The sequence below is a fragment of the Ctenocephalides felis genome, unplaced genomic scaffold (genome assembly GCF_003426905.1).
Source record: "Ctenocephalides felis isolate EL2017-DRISC unplaced genomic scaffold, ASM342690v1 CF-g0.4_SCAFFOLD_01886, whole genome shotgun sequence".
NCBI classification, from domain to species: domain Eukaryota; kingdom Metazoa; phylum Arthropoda; class Insecta; order Siphonaptera; family Pulicidae; genus Ctenocephalides; species Ctenocephalides felis.
Window position 1 is genome coordinate 183,329,766 of NW_020538040.1, and position 16,090 is coordinate 183,345,855.

Here is a 16,090-nt window from a genome sequence, read left to right on the forward strand (position 1 = left end):
ATTTTTTTTGAAAATGGAATTTTATTTTCTTTTGTTATTTATAGATCGTCGCCAAGCTATGCCACGCTTTGTCATCAAACCTCAAAGTGCTTTCTGTTACGAAGGCCAAAGTGTCAAATTTACTTGCCGTGTGATTGCAATTGCCACTTGTACACTATCCTGGTCACACAACAATCAAGATTTGAGGCAGAGCGTTAAATTCATGAAACGTTACGTTGGTGACGACTACACATTCATAATTAACAGAGTAAAGGTTGAAGACCGTGGTGAATATATTATTAGAGCAGAAAATCACTATGGATCAAGAGAAGAAGTAGTATTCCTCAACGTTCAACGTTAGTACACCTTTATTTCATTTTATGATTTTTATTGTTGATACTGTTTTGAAACGAATTTTCTTTTACAGCATTGCCAAAGGAAGCTCCTGTATATAAACCCGAAAAGCAACCAGTCAGAAGGCGAGAAGCGCTTCCATATACATTGTGGCAAGAAGAATCCGAATCCGCCCCAAGATTCACATTCCTATTACGTCCTCGTGTTATGCAGTGTCGCGATACTTGTAAATTACTTTGTTGTCTCAGTGGAAAACCAGTACCCACAGTTAAATGGTACAAGGATAAGAGGGAACTTAGCAAATATGAATATAATATGACTCACTCAGATGGTGTTGTGACTATGGAGATTGTAGACTGCAAACCAGAAGATTCTGGTAAATATAGTTGTATAGCGACCAATTGTCACGGAACAGATGAATCAAGTTGTGTGGTGATCGTAGAAGGTACAAAAAATAACCAGCAAACTTTCATAATTATTAAATTCCAATTTATTGATAATATTTATCATTTCAGGTGAAGGTGGAACCGCAGAACAAGCACAACTTGCAAGAAAATTATTATATTCCGGAGGTAAAATACAATATCTAATTTATTTTTATATAGTTATTTCAAGTTAAGTATTCTTAACTAAATTGAATATATATTCAGATCGTAGGTATATAGAGCAACCCCTAAAACCAGCCCCACCGCCAATAGTAACCGTAAGAAAACCAAGTGTAAGTGCGGCTTCTAGTAGAAACCAAGATAATGTAAATACTGTAAATCTAAATAGCATCAATGAAGCATTAGATAAACGATCACCTAAAAAATACGGTGGTAACTTAGATACAACTGGAAGCCCTTCCAGATCTCGTAGCGCTACCAAAGAATTAATATGTAAGAATAATAAAATGTCAAATATCTGTAAATTATTAGATGCAGCTGATTATATTTATTTCTTTATCAATAGTGCCCCCAGATGATTCTCTAATGTGCAAACCAGATTTTACAACTCCTTTAAAAGATAGATCTGTAAAAGATGGTGATAGTTTAACATTAACATGTACCGTTAAGGGTGACCCAGAACCACAAGTTTCGTGGTTTAAAGGCGGCAAGGTAAATTGATAAGAAAAGTGGCATAAACCTTAGTATATTTTCTTCAAATTGTATATAATTTTAGGCATTGAGTTCTTCCGAAATTATGGACTTGAAATATAAAAATGGCGTTGCCACATTATCGATAAATGAAGTATTCCCAGAAGATGAAGGTGTTTATGTTTGTAAAGCTACCAATTCAATTGGAGTTAGTGAAACAAGTTGTAAATTAACGGTTAAACGTGAGTAATTTTAAATTTTATTGCAAAAATAATTTTATAACTGATTTTATTCATATTATTTTTAGCAATGGCAAACGGCAAGGTGTCAAAGAAAGCTACAGGAGACAAACCACCTAAAATAGTGAGTCACTTAGAATCCAAATACGTCGAAGATGGAACACCCGTCACGTTATCTTGTAGAATAATAGATGCTGAGAAATTCGATGTCGTCTGGTTGCACAATAACAAAGAAATTAAACCAAGCAAAGACTTTATGTATTCAAATGAAGCAAATATATATAAACTCCAAATAGCAGAAATATTCCCTGAGGATTGCGGCACCTACACATGTGAAGCATTCAACGATGCAGGAGAAAGCTTCAGTTCGTGCACACTAAATGTGTTAGTACCAGGCGAGAAGAAAAAGACACCAGCTTTCAGCACTTTCCCAGAGTCCGCCAGCGTGCAAGAGGGCGAGAGTGCATCGTTCTTAGTTCGCACAGAAGACGAAGTTCTTGGACTTCAATGGATAAAAGATGGTAAACCTATTGACGAGAAGAGCTCTCGCTATCGATTCACAATGGAGGGCAAAACGACCTTCCGATTAGAGATAGTATCCTGCGCCAGCATAGACGTGGGCCAATACCAAGCCAAAGCCATCGGTAAGACAGGAGAAACATTCGCTGCGTTCTCAGTGAATGTCGCAGCCGAGCATTGAGCCGAACAACTAAATTAATAACCGATCCTGCACACGGCTTAGGCCAAAAAACGAGACGACTCGCGTTGAATCGCGAGATATCGTGTAAACTTAAGTTTATTAAATTATTATGTTTATATGAATAAATTATTAGTGTGTATCTAAGCGTGTATTGTATGTGTATGTATAATTTAAAACACGTGTACTGATTTTTTTCTGGCATCCTCAACCTTACCATCCACACAGAAAATTCTTTGTACGCGTGTTTTTCATTATAATTCGCCTTGCGCACTTCGGCTTATATATTAGGCCGAACATAAATCTTTATTTTATGTTTTATTCGTTAATTTATTTTAATTTTAAATTCATGTAAGTGCTTTTTACTGCTTCCTAAATTGCTTTTGTATTGTTAAAGTATCACACGAGGAAGCAGGATTGTTTTATTTTGTAACGCAATAACGCTGATACATATTACGCTTATCCGTAATGTGCTTTGCTGGATTCGTACAGCAGCAAGCATTCAGAAATATTTCGAAAAATAAATTGTTATATTAATGTACCAGTTGTTTCATTTAATAATGATAAACATTTTGCTTTAATGCAAGTGGGATAGGAATTGAAGGATTACAACTTTTAAAATTATCACGATAAAATGTTCAATTACTTATTTAGAAAATGAAGTTGTCGCTTCCCATAAAAAATGTTTTTTGAACACAATATATGTAGTTGTATTAAAATCCAAAATTTAGTATTTTCTTATAAGTAAGCCAGATCATGAAAAAACTATCACTATTTTTAATTTTTATTTTATTAATTTAATTTAATTTTTTTTCAAAGATTACGAAGAAAAGCTCGCCGATTTTCGCCAGAAACTAATCAGCACGTTTTCCATGTGATATCTTTCTGAATTGAACTTTCAAAAATTGTTCCCAATTTTTGACGAAAACATATATAAATTTAAGTCTTATAGGCTAATTATAAAATTTGTGTTCTGTCGATCGTCGTAAATAACTAATCAACTTGAGTTCCTTTAATTTTTGAAGCATTTGTTCAGAAAACCTCGACGAAATATAAAATTTTGGCAAGAGGCAATGGAAAAGCGGAGGTTTTATTCAGTATTATTATTATATCCGACATTTCCAAATACATCTAAGCCTGGCATGCATAAAATCATTTCCTTCGCTATATAAAACACACACCTTTTGAAACATCGAGAAAACATAAAATTAATAATTAATTTTCTCTGGCAAAAACAAACTTTCGCAAAAAATATAATAAAATGCAAAATATTCAAAAACCTATTTAAGAAAAACTGTAAGCACCCAATTAGACTCTGTCCATCCTCTACAGGTATATTCCATAACTAGAAACATATTTTTTTGCATACAATTTCAGAATGATTTCAGAAGTAGTGTTTGCTGAGTCAAGGGTATCACAAAGATTATGAAATGAAAACCACGTGGTGGAATACTTTTTTATGTTTAATTATACTAGTTAAGGTGTTATAAAATAATCTAACTTCTATCGTGTTCAAATATAATTTTAAATAAATATTTTACAGATAGTTAATGCACAAGGTGATTTAAAAATTAACAAAAATGACGCCATTATTGACAAATATGTAAAAGAACAACTCAAACGTGCTACACGCTCATTAGAAAAAAGTTTCGAAAAGAAGATTCGTGTGAAAAAAAGTAGTATCATTAAATAGTTATACATTTCCAATATGTTTGTGTATAAATAAATTTTTATCTAGGTACCCAAGATTCAGATGTATCATTCCATGAACAATTTTTGCAAATTAATAACCAACCTTACTCGCCATTTTTAAAATTAGCCCAAACTCATAATTTCAATACAGTATATGCAGTTGATGAAAGGAACATTTTAAAATTCAATGAAAATAATTTAGAACATATCATTACTTTTAAACATGAAAAAATCCCGGTTTTCGTAGAGGTAAAACATAAATGACTTATTTCTTTACAACGTCTATTAATGCATTTTCGATCAGGTCGTCAATTGGATGAAAAATATTTTATTGTTTTTGGTCAAATTCGAAAACGATTTTGTTTATGTGTATCAATCTACAATTGATCAAAATCCAGTGCAAACAATTAAATTATCAGTTACTTCAGTTAAATGTTTTCATCGACAAGATATATATTGTATGTTTGTTACGCAATCTGGTAATGGGAAGACGGATGCCAGGTAATAAAAAGTTGTTTTTATTTTATGAAATCAAGTCATAGAAAACAATGTATTTTTTTTAAGTAAACCCAAATTTTCTGGATAGATAATATTATTTACAATTAATTTTTTCTGAACATTAAAGCCTTGTTTCAAAAAAATTCGTGATGCTTGGTAATTTCATAGTCTTTCAATATACAATGTATAAAGTAATTTTCAATGAACGATTTTTAATTTTTTTTTTAATTTGAATCTTTAAAAGTTTGAATCAATAAATACTATTTTTTCCAATATATTTTATTTAATTAAAATCAGATTATTTAAATGGGTCGAAACGCATTTCGATGTTCAAGAGAACCTAGAAGTACCACATGTGTCTTCTATTATTGCATTTAAATGGAAAACAGATGACTTAATTTTGCTAGCACCCAAATATGGAGAAGGAAAGGTAGATATTAATTTTAAAATAAAAAAAAAATATCTTCTACATATGTTATTAATTTCAGGCATCGTTGTTACTGCAATGGAATGGAAATAATTTAAAAAAAGTGCAAAATATGAAATTCCAAACTTCTTGTCGTGATTGTCTTAAATATTTTCAGTTCCAAACAAAATTTTATGTAGTTTCTGATAAAACTGTATTGGTTTGGAATGGTCATCGTTTAGTACAAGTTGGCAGTTTGGATCGAAAACCCGAATTTGGTGAGCCAACTTCGGTAGATGTATGGAGCAATGACAATCGGGCTGTGGTATTTGTTTTTTATAAGGTAAGAAAATGAAAATACAATATAACTAGGTGTGTCATTTTGCCTTAAAGCAAGTTGCGTAATCAACTTAATCAATATTGAAAATTAAAGTTTTCTTTTAGCAGTTTTTAAAAGCTACCAGAAGTCGCATTTGTCTCTTGAAAATGGGTGTTTATAAATAAATTCTTATCAATAGTTTTCATTAAACTTCACGTTTCCAGCGATTGAATCCTATTTTTCAATACGTTTTTGGTTTGAAATTTTCTCCTAGTCGGTTTCAGTCAAATTTTTATCGGGCAATCACCAAAAAAATTAATCATGAATCATTCTTCAAAATGTTCACTATTAGAATTTGAATATTAATTTGCAGTTTTCTCTGTAAAAATTGTCTTATTTACAACTTTCTTCACAAAGTGCTTTAAAAATCTGATCACTGCTTAAAAACAGAATCATAGTGTGTTTTTTGCTTTAGAATTAATCTTATATTTAAAAAATGCTTGATTGTTGTGTTATGCTTTGGATATATATTTTTATTATAAATATATTATAATGTTGCAGCATTATATAGTTGTGCACAAAGTCTGGGACAAATTTCGTGTTGGAAATTATCGAAAAGTAAAAGAAAACATTGCCTCAGCAATCATAGTCAATTCTTCAAATGATGAAAATTCATTTATCACATATAGTACGTTATTTAAAAACAGAATATATCTTCAAACGATTCCATTTTCTGTTAAAATGCAAGATGAAGGTATAAAATACAAATGAATTTAACAAAAAAAATACAATATTTAAATTAAATTTCTTTACAGACGTTGTGGGATCCCAGTTGGATCCTCTTATGCAATGTTTTAGTAGTCTTCAAAATGCTATGTTAGTAAATCGTGAAAATATCAAGAAATTAGAATCCGAGGTATAATATACAAATTATTTAAAGTATCGTTTTGTAATTCATTGTTTCAATGTAATTTTATATTGTATTATTATTATATATTGAAACCAGGTTCCTTCTATTCTACGCATCGATACTCCACAAAACTATTCAGGAGTTCTAAAAGTTGGTGTCGCGACCAAAGTGCGATCGGGTACCGTATCCAATGGCCAAGAAAATTTCTATTATTTGACTAGTCCGACTGAATTATTACAAACTGTAGTTGAACTACAAAATAAGGCTGGAAATCTTAACAGTATGAGAGATCATTTCCTATATAAATCGCGCCCTAATACGGTAAGCAAAATTAAATAAAAAAACTTTTTTTCATGTATAACGTCTTGAATTGATTGTTATTTTGCTCAAGTACTAATATTAAAATGTATATTATATTTGTTTTTCAATATTTACTTCAATAAATCACAATTCAATTTAACTCACAAATATCATAATTTACAGTCGATTCATTCTACTATATAAAATCGTATTCATTACCTGTCTTAAATATGTACTTTATTCCAAATTGTGGTATGTTATCCTAGATTTCAGTAAACGTGTATGTCCCTGGAGGCGTTTCAACAATCGAAGGCAATTTAGGTTCAGCTTCTGTGTCCATGGCCACCGGACTAGATGGTATAGTTTTCCTTGATCGCCCGAGCGCCCCAGACTCCATGGAATCAGTTCTGGTAGCCCAAAGTATAAAAGCTCATCATTTGTACACTGCACCTGGAACAATTGTCGATGGTAAGGCTCTTAAATAGAATTTGATATATTTTCTTAATTGAATTTAATTTGTCTGTATTTACAGATCTACTCCTTAGTGCAGGAGATCAAAAAATTACCGGAATATATTCCGGTACCAATTTGATTTTAAATAATATTCTACCTTCTCCTGGTTTGATAAATGATGTCCCGATCGAAAATTTAGTTGAGGCCAACGATGGAATCGTATATGGTACAAAAACGGTTCAAAATTTGTTTGTAAACAATATGAACGCCACTTTATTTAATCAGGTAAGCCGAATACAGCCGAATACATTACATAAGATATTCTTCATTTTATACAATAATAGTAATATTTTGCAGGTCGACACTTTAAGTTGGATAGAAAATATGAATTCTGAGTTCGAAGGAAATTTGGCGGTGTATGAAAACATTTCTGTCAAAAATCTGGATGTCGAATATCTGAATGGCATCAAATGGAATGACTTTTTAAAAACTCTTTACTTGGATATTGATGGTCATTCAAAAATTGAAGGTAACTTCATTAAATTTATTCACTTTAGTACTTCAATGTTAAATCTAACAATAATTATTCAAAATTTTATAATTTAAGGCGACTTGATTATAAAATCACGATCAAGAGTTCATTCTGGTAACTTGCAAAGCATATTTGGAATTCCAGTAGAAAATATATTTACAAAAACAACAGACCAAGTGATAACATCAAATATAACGATACAAAATCTTCATGTAGAAGAAGTTGTAGCAGGATCAATAAACAGTTTAAATTTCAAAGAAGCTATTGCTGCACCAGGAACCAACATCAGTAAATACAATTTACATATCAAGCCTGAGTCTTCAATTCATTTTTATTCTATTTTTAGGAAATGTTGAAATTGAACATTTAAATGTAGAACATGATTTGACGTTGAACGATAACTCCTTGTTTGATAAACAAATTCCCGGAACAAAACTATTCGAACTTTTGCAAATCTATAATGGCAAGGTTTTGATCAAAGGTTCAGTAACAATACCAAACTTGCATTTAGAATCCGATGCAAAAGTGTATTTACAAGACAGTCCAGTGTTCATGAACATACCGCAATATTATTGGACGAAAACCAATGACCAGGTAATCAAATCACTAGGTAATATATAGGTAATGGTAATATACTAATAGGTGTTGACTTATTTTATTATTTAGGTCGTAAAATCCAATGTGACTTTTGTGAAAAATGTGAAAACACCTCAAGTTTATTTGGACAAAGTAAATTCCCAAAATTGGTCACGGTATATTACTAAAGATGGAGAATTATCAACATTTGGACATTTGATATTTAGTCAAGCAGAAATCGGAGGAAATTTAAATTTTGATAGATCAAATGTGATGTACGATCCATTTTTACAAGTGCTTTATGAACATGCTGTTCGTCTCACTGGAAAGTAAGAACTTATAATTGTTTGACCCTGGAAAAACTATATTTTATATATATAGTATATAACTATATTTATATTTACACATTTACACATTTTACTTATTTCCATATTTTTGAAGAAGTTTATTTTAGCTAGAAAATTCGCAAACGTATTGCAACATGTAAACAAATAAAAAGGATTTACTGTATATTATTATTAATCAAGTATCATCTATTCTAGGTGTACCATCCAAGGTGATGTTGAATTCACTGGTGAAGCTGATGTTAAAGATGCTAATGTGAAAATTTTGGATGGAATACCAGTTTCTGACTTAGTGTCAAAGACTGATACCAAAAAAAAATATTTCAAATGTATTTGTACTTTATAACATCAAATTTAATTTTAAAATGTGTATACAATAAATTTAATTTACCGTAGGTTCCAAAACTGTACCTTATATGAATGTGTCTACACTTATGGCAAATGATGCATGTGCTGCATCATTAAACGGAGTCGACTTAAAAAAATATTTTGATAATTTGTTGAAGATAGATGAACCTGCATCTTTTGGTGAACTTAATATCGATTCCTTAGCCGGTGAAAAATTATCTCATAATATAGGAAATATAGAATAGTTTATATTAGGATTTGAAAAAAAAATAAGATATCTTCTATTTTCTAGCGGAATATATAAATTTGGAAGAGCTAAAGACAATAGATGCTGCCAATGTTGGAAAAGGCAATGAACAGTATCGTAGCAATGAAAATGATGGAGAATCACCAAAAGTTATTCGAATCAACGGGAGCGTTCATATTAAAGAAATCAAAAATCTTCAATCAGTGAATGGAATTGATCTTGCAGAATATTTGGACATGGTAACTACTATTTACATTCTTTAATAACAACCATTAATTTTACGTTTATTGACAATGATTTGTAGGTTGTTCTCAAAGACTCAAACAAACAAATTGGTGGTCGTAAGATATTTACAGCGCCGGTGACAATATTAGAAGAACTAACAGCTCCTGAAATATCTGGTGTAAATTTATACGATTTATATAACTATGGTCTTACTAAATCCACAAGTCAAAATATTACTGGGCATTACGAAATTTTAAACATCAAAACAGGTATTAATGTTTAAAATTATATACTGATTTTTTTTTGTTATTCCTTCTTGGATTATTGCATAACTCGGCATGATGATAGATTTGGTGGTAAAAACGGAGGCAAAAGAAAAGCGAACGTCATTCTGATTACCAAAGATATCATCATACCAGGTTCAATTAAAATCCAAGACTAGCAACGGAAGATGTCTACTTGTGACACTCAACTATGCACCTTTTTTCAGATAATTTATTCGCAAATTATGTGAATAATATAAATACGGAGCAGCAATTAATCGATATTTCCATTTCTAATGAAATCAATTCTCCGGTTTGGTTCAAATCACCTTTAAGTGTGCAAAATATGATATGGAACAGCCAATGTTTTGTGAATAGTTCAAATTTATACGAAATGCCAAATAAGAAATGGAAGTTGATGTACATCCAAAACCAACTTCAACATCCAGAGTTGACCAAAGTTCTTGAAAATATAGTAGAAAATGCTGTTACTGATGGATTGCTAAAAATATTACTGGAAAAGTATACCACGATTCATAGTGTTGCTTTTATACTTCCAAAGTATATTTGTTTTATTGTTTTAGGTGAGATTTACAGGAGCAGTTACGTTCGACAACATCATAACAACTAATTACATAAATAACGTAAACTTGGATTATATTGCGCAAGACGCTTTATTCAAACATTCCTCAGACGTTTGTATAACTTTATTTTTTCAGGCATTGAAAATCATTATTATATTATTTCTTTTGTGTGCAGGTTAAGCACATTAGCTGTTCCAAAACTTTTATTAGCCCTACAGTATTGTCACAAGCTGAAGTATTGGGTGACTTTGATGCATTTATCATCAATGGTGTTAAAATCGGTGAATTGAATGAAAGTCTTGTTTGGAAAAATGAAGATGCTGTCATAACAGGCAGCAAGATTTTGAAACAAAACGTGTTTGTTGACGATTTGATAGTAAGATTCATCATCCTTTCAATAAAACAGAAACATATCCTTCGTCTTATTTATTGGTGATTTCTTTTTTAGGTTGAAGGTTTGGTCAATAGTGTTGCAGTAAATGATGTGGTTTTCTTCGAAAATGATCGTCCAATTCCTAATATTGTATTCAATACTTTGCATATAAAAGATAATTTGCAAGTACAGGATATAAATGGGCGTAATTTGGATGAATTTTTGTCTAAAAGAGTACGTTTACGAGGCGATGCCCAAAATGTATCAGCACACGTCCAATTCGCAAAATTAAATATAGCAGGTATTTAAAATAGCACCAAAGCAAAAATATATGTAATTAAAACATTTAGTTAAATATTTTGATCCCCAGGGCCTTCTTTTGTGTCAAAAATAAACAATATATCTTTGGATGAAGTCGTTTTTACTGATGTAGCAACGTCGGACACCATTACTGGAATGAAAGTGTTCGAGAAGGGTTTAAAAGTCTATGGAGATATTTCCGCCAAATTTCTGAACGATTTTCATTTGCAAACTACGTATTCCAATAGTATTAGGAAAAATAAAGATTATTATATATCACATGTGGTAAATATTAAACCAGCAACATACCAATTTTCATCTAGTAGCTTCTTTCATTGTATAAATGTGTTAACTTTTTATAGGTATTTAATAATCCAGTACAGCTATTAAATGGCTTATATGCTCATGCCTATGAGAATCAAACCTGGTTAAACTTCTACGCGAAACCTTTCCTGGACAATACATTTGCCCAAGAGATGGACACGAAATTAAATTACACCTTCAACAGCATTAAACGTGAGAGTCTGAAGTTTAATAATTTCGAAAAATGCAAATATAATTTTTAATACTATTCACAGCGTATTATCATTATTTGTACTTGGAGCCATCAGAAATACGGATACTAGAACCGCCATCCAAAAAAGTCGAGACTATCAGGCCAGGATTTTTACAACTTTCGAATGATGTATCAGGAGAAGTCTGTTATTTGCCACAATTTTGTCCTTGCTCTGTACAATACACAGTTAGTCATAAAATTATACAACATATTACAAACATTATTAAATGTTCATTTACTTTTTCATATTTTTGTAGGTGGATATACCAAATCAGCGTTCTATCTCTATTTTGCCTGGAAATGCTACACACAGAGTATTTTCCTATCATGATGATGGTATAGGTATCAATATTTTTACGAATTCAATTAGCACGAGTGCATTTTGCAGGTAAGGCAATATTTAACATTTAAAACTTAACAAATTTACACGAAAGCTAGTTTTAATCTTTGTTTCCAGTACTGCTAATGAAGAATTAACTTACGTTACTTGGATGGAACCACAACGCGAAACACCTGACAGTACACCTATAGGTATGTATTCAACCTTATTCACTAAAATTTGACCAAATCTGGTTAAAATGAAATTATTTCTGCACACAGGTGATATTACTATTGACCAAAAATATTACAATGGATATTTGAGTGATGCAAAATTCTTCAGAGATCGTAGTAGTCGTATATTTCTCGTACTGGCAATGTATTATGATAAATCATCTGATTCTCATGATATCGATTCCTTGTTACTCGAATTGAACATGACAACGGTAAGTGATAATATCGATTTAACAAAAATCCTTTTAGAAGTTTAGTTTACCAAATTAGATGCTCTGATTGTGAATTTACATACATAGGTAAAACTTGACGAAAACACCTTCATCAAAACCAAAATAATTATAAAAATAGCAGTAAGCAATGTAGAACTATAATGACCGAGCACATTAACGATTTAAATCACACATGATTTTTTTAAACTCAAATACTTCATATTTTGGAGGAAATCTGTTTAGGCGACGTTTTGCTGAGGGTTATATTTCATTCAATTATATGTTAATTAATCAATTTTAATTTTATTTTAATTAGAGGGAAACACACATAGTTCAGTATATTTCAACAAGATCTGCAACGACCTTAGAACTTCTGCAGAGTCCTTTGGGACACATCTTGTAATCTGCAACGCTGTGCAAAATGAGGACATTCAAGCATATTTTGAAATAATGAAATACGACCAAGAAAACTATCAGGTAAACATTTTTTGGTGAAAATGATCCATCATGATAATTTTTATTAATCAATTACAATTTCAGTTCAAACCAGTACGTACAGTTTCGACAGAAGGTTGTGGCTTGATGGCTAGCGCAGTTTTTGGAAAAGAGCAATTTATTTTTGTGGGCGACGAGAATTATAAAATTCTTAGAATTAATCGTTACATAGAACAGCTGGATATGTTCCATTATTTCCAGAGCTTTATATATGAGTCATATTTGCGTGGATTGCATATTTTCTACCCTCAAAGTAAAAAAAGCCTAACTAAATATACTATTAAATTCAGCATTAAATAATAATACTCTTGTTTTATAATTTCAGATTCCAAAAAGGTGAAGTATTATTATGTGTGACCACAGATAATGGAAACTTTTATATTTATGATTATACATACATTGAAGGTAAGTTAGAAAATTCAAATACAATCATTACGAAATTCCGTAAACTTAATCCTTTCTCATTTTATTTTAGGGTTGGAAGCAAATATCAACAGGATATCTAAGAATGTCCATGATGTTACACACTTCCAATTAAATCATGAAGAATTTCTGTTCATGTCATCCACATACAAAAATATGGTCTTCAGGATAATCAGACAAGGAATACCTTAAGTATCATTAGAAAAAAATAGCATGTAAATTTAATATATATTAAATGTAATTTTAAATTCCCATTGCTACAAATGTAAATCCATAAGTAATAACAAAAATATAAATATTACACTATATTTTCCTAAAAAACTATATTTAGCAATAAACAACAGCCACCATTAACAATTCTTTGGAAGTAAAACTACAATTTTATAATAAATTGCAACCTGCACCGCAACTAAGTTGTAGTACTTTTGTATAAAGTTCATTACTATATAATTAAATTCTAATTAATAATTACAACCTGCGTTATTGCAATTGATGCTAATAATATTTCCAATCAGAATATTAGAAATGTGTATATTATGAGAGCATTGTTGACCATCTAATTATGAAAGTATCATTACAAAATATATAAACTAAATTTATTTAAAATAATTTGTTCACAGTTTCGGCATATTTACTTCAAATGAAATGCATATTTATAGTATCAAATACTTTTTTGCATCTCATAAGTATACAAAACAACTCTAGTATATTATAATTTTTATACTTGATTGACTAACTAAAATTGAAGGTTTGTTTGCGCAATGAGATCAAAATTTTGAACTTAGAAGAGTAAGGTAAAATTAGCAAATATTTCCTAAAAATTAGTGCTAATTTTACATATAACACTTACATAGCACCTGAAGACAAATAACACTAACCTTAAAAATAACTATTTTCAGATATATTTACAAATCCAACAAATTGATGCTTTAAGACATAATGCCATGCACCACTAGTTAATTTTTTAATTACTTCACCCATTAGTAATAATTAAAACAAGTCAAATCTCTTTACAGGCATGAAAACGGTCAAAAGTGTTATTACATTAGCCTATGAAATAAATTGTACAACAAATGTTTTAAATGAAGACATTTTCTCAATAAAGCTAATACAAAAAAGCTAACAATTTGATAGTAATCAGCATTGAATGCAAAAACCTTAATTTCCTTTTAAAAAACTATGCGAACGATACTGCAGGTACTAAAAATATTATAAATAGGAATTAAAACCAAATACACCGATAGAGGGAAATTGTATATACTATTATACTTATTAGCAACCGAATTTCCTATCTTAACAATGCATCATTGTTGATCTATGTTTGTTTAATTTATCGCTGTTTTCGTACGTTCTACTTCAGTTGATTCCCGAGTCTTCCAGGCATCACATCAAGGGCGTGTCGACCCTAGCGCCAACCCAATGGGGTCGACTAGCCGCATGTTGCGGATGCCGAAGAAAGCAAGACAGTTTTGTGTAAGTGGGATTTTAACGCTTGTGCTTGGGTGAAGCCATGACCGAGTGCGATAAGTGAGTATTGCATTTTTAATATATTGGTCTTAAATGAATGTTTTTACTGATTCGGACAAAAAAGTTTGAAGCTGATTTTTTGTACATAGATATGACAAAGTGGTGATGATATAGTCGATAATCAATTTTATGTTAATTAAAAAATGTGGACTTACGTTTCAAAGCATTTTTTCATAGATTCATATTGTGCAATTATTGTGCGAGACTTCAGTTATGTCACTCTAATGTCAAAATTTTAATTGCACTTCAGCAATTTAGTTTTAACGATTCTTAAAACGACACTGGATGATTGATACAAGACATTTTGAGCGTGGAAAAATAAATAAATATAAATTATTAAAACAGTTTTTTCTTAATATTGTGGAATTTATATTAATTTGTCGACACTTTATGACACCGTGACAATCGCGCACCTTAACAATTATCACACATGTGCCGCATCCTAACATAAAACAAAGAAAACCACACAAGTCAATAAAATCTGTAAAATTGTATTTTCTTGAATTTTGTTCGATTTATATGTATTCAAAATGAAAAATTCTTTTATTTAATCACCATAACAAAACTTTTTTAATTAATTCACCCGTCATTTTTGACATGACATATTACAATCACCAACTTCAAGATAATTCATTAGCACTCGTCTCATTCGTCGAAGTGAATGCAACCTGAACTTAACGCAACGAATCACGTAGTTTGCACATGGAGATCGTTAATCGGCATTGTTAAGGTTAGTTTTAAAACTCTTTAAATACGGTTCGTTATTAGACTTAAATTAAGTGAAACATGCAAAAACGATATGTACTTATGATACAGGTAACAAAAATAACATTTCTGTAAAGTAAATACCAAACACCACACTAAATTGTCTCAAAGAACTATCTTTACTATATCTATTTGGCTGTAACAAAGAAAATCTATTTTTCTTGTGCGGCAAGGTAATATAGCAAAGCATCACAGCCTGTGAAGTCATTTTAATATACTATGCAATTAAGCTATTATTTCAGTGCCCTACCTCATATATTAGTATACTTATTATACTCTAAGTTAAAGTTACGTGCTTAAGGAAGCATTCAAATAAGTCGACCTCATTATAATAACACTGTTTATTATATATTATATGCTTTTATTCATGTAATATTATGTTCATGTGTGTATTAATACTAGTACAAATTACTTTCCATGTCAGTCACAGTTACTTCAAGGGAAACCTTACATGCTTTTATACAACGGTGATATGTCATCATTGGAAGTTCACATGTCAAATGTTTTATTCAATTATTCAACTTAATTCAGTGTAAGATATTTCAATTCTTCATGTAAGATTTCCACCATTTTGGTCATGCATATTTGTGCTTTGTATTAAAGTATCTACTCAACGTAATATCTTACAAAAGTTTCATAATAAATATTACATACTTAAAATTGCCAAGATATATTATTTTCTTCTTTCTTTCACAGCCCGAATATTCGCCGTACTTCTAACTTGGTTCCAGTGAGAGCTAGCACCTTCTTCAAAGAATCGGTGGTACCAAGACCCCAAACATCCATTGTCGCACGTGACATGCTTGCAATCCTAAAGGACGTAAGTGGGCATTATATAATTGATA

At 30.8% G+C, this 16,090-nt stretch overlaps 4 protein-coding genes across 6 annotated transcripts in view; all 4 read left to right on the forward strand.

The window, feature by feature from the left end:
* The window catches only part of LOC113376351 (twitchin), a 72,376-nt gene extending 69,492 nt beyond the window's left edge, over positions 1–2,884 (forward strand). The window contains 7 exon segments of the mRNA XM_026616256.1: positions 45–335; positions 407–778; positions 849–905; positions 984–1,211; positions 1,285–1,430; positions 1,495–1,651; positions 1,717–2,884. Coding sequence (XP_026472041.1) covers positions 45–335; positions 407–778; positions 849–905; positions 984–1,211; positions 1,285–1,430; positions 1,495–1,651; positions 1,717–2,348 — 1,883 coding nt within the window. The 3' untranslated portion in view covers positions 2,349–2,884.
* Positions 2,885–3,742: 858 nt separating this feature from the next.
* Positions 3,743–12,438, forward strand: LOC113376352. Its single transcript, XM_026616257.1, has 30 exons — positions 3,743–3,826; positions 3,889–4,021; positions 4,084–4,286; positions 4,342–4,538; positions 4,833–4,965; positions 5,024–5,284; positions 5,822–6,014; positions 6,076–6,176; positions 6,267–6,491; positions 6,737–6,938; positions 7,003–7,208; positions 7,281–7,452; positions 7,531–7,743; positions 7,802–8,049; positions 8,122–8,360; positions 8,574–8,704; positions 8,772–8,930; positions 9,016–9,209; positions 9,275–9,464; positions 9,686–9,999; positions 10,043–10,153; positions 10,218–10,418; positions 10,491–10,716; positions 10,786–11,000; positions 11,078–11,231; positions 11,294–11,457; positions 11,529–11,659; positions 11,729–11,802; positions 11,872–12,035; positions 12,352–12,438. The coding sequence occupies exons 1-30, from the start codon at positions 3,776–3,778 to the stop codon at positions 12,436–12,438; spliced, it is 5,292 nt and encodes a 1,763-aa protein (XP_026472042.1). The 5' UTR covers positions 3,743–3,775.
* On the forward strand, positions 12,436–13,145 carry LOC113376353. The gene is made up of 3 exons (XM_026616258.1): positions 12,436–12,512; positions 12,576–12,783; positions 13,006–13,145. The coding sequence occupies exons 1-3, from the start codon at positions 12,486–12,488 to the stop codon at positions 13,143–13,145; spliced, it is 375 nt and encodes a 124-aa protein (XP_026472043.1). The 5' UTR covers positions 12,436–12,485.
* A 1,093-nt stretch (positions 13,146–14,238) lies between these two features.
* The window catches only part of LOC113377475 (E3 ubiquitin-protein ligase RNF126-A-like), a 19,146-nt gene continuing 17,294 nt past the window's right edge, over positions 14,239–16,090 (forward strand). For 2 of the 3 annotated variants that reach the window (XM_026617812.1, XM_026617813.1), the window contains exons 1-2: positions 14,239–14,480; positions 15,942–16,065. The gene's annotated coding sequence lies outside the window, so the exon portion shown is untranslated. Of the gene's footprint in view, positions 14,481–15,194; positions 15,297–15,941; positions 16,066–16,090 lie in introns of those variants that run through there. The other variant, XM_026617815.1, reaches the window with a different exon arrangement.

Bases quoted from the DNA above. Each gene is read 5' to 3' on its own strand.
- LOC113376353 (XM_026616258.1), top strand. From the start codon at position 12,486: ATGAAATACGACCAAGAAAACTATCAG. The intron at 12,513-12,575 runs GTAAACATTTTT...TTACAATTTCAG, and splicing joins ACGACCAAGAAAACTATCAG to TTCAAACCAGTACGTACAGT. The intron at 12,784-13,005 runs GTAAAAAAAGCC...ATTTTATTTTAG, and splicing joins GCATATTTTCTACCCTCAAA to GGTTGGAAGCAAATATCAAC.
- LOC113376352 (XM_026616257.1), top strand. From the start codon at position 3,776: ATGAAAACCACGTGGTGGAATACTTTTTTATGTTTAATTATACTAGTT. The intron at 4,022-4,083 runs GTAGTATCATTA...ATTTTTATCTAG, and splicing joins GAAGATTCGTGTGAAAAAAA to GTACCCAAGATTCAGATGTA. The intron at 9,210-9,274 runs GTAACTACTATT...AATGATTTGTAG, and splicing joins TTGCAGAATATTTGGACATG to GTTGTTCTCAAAGACTCAAA.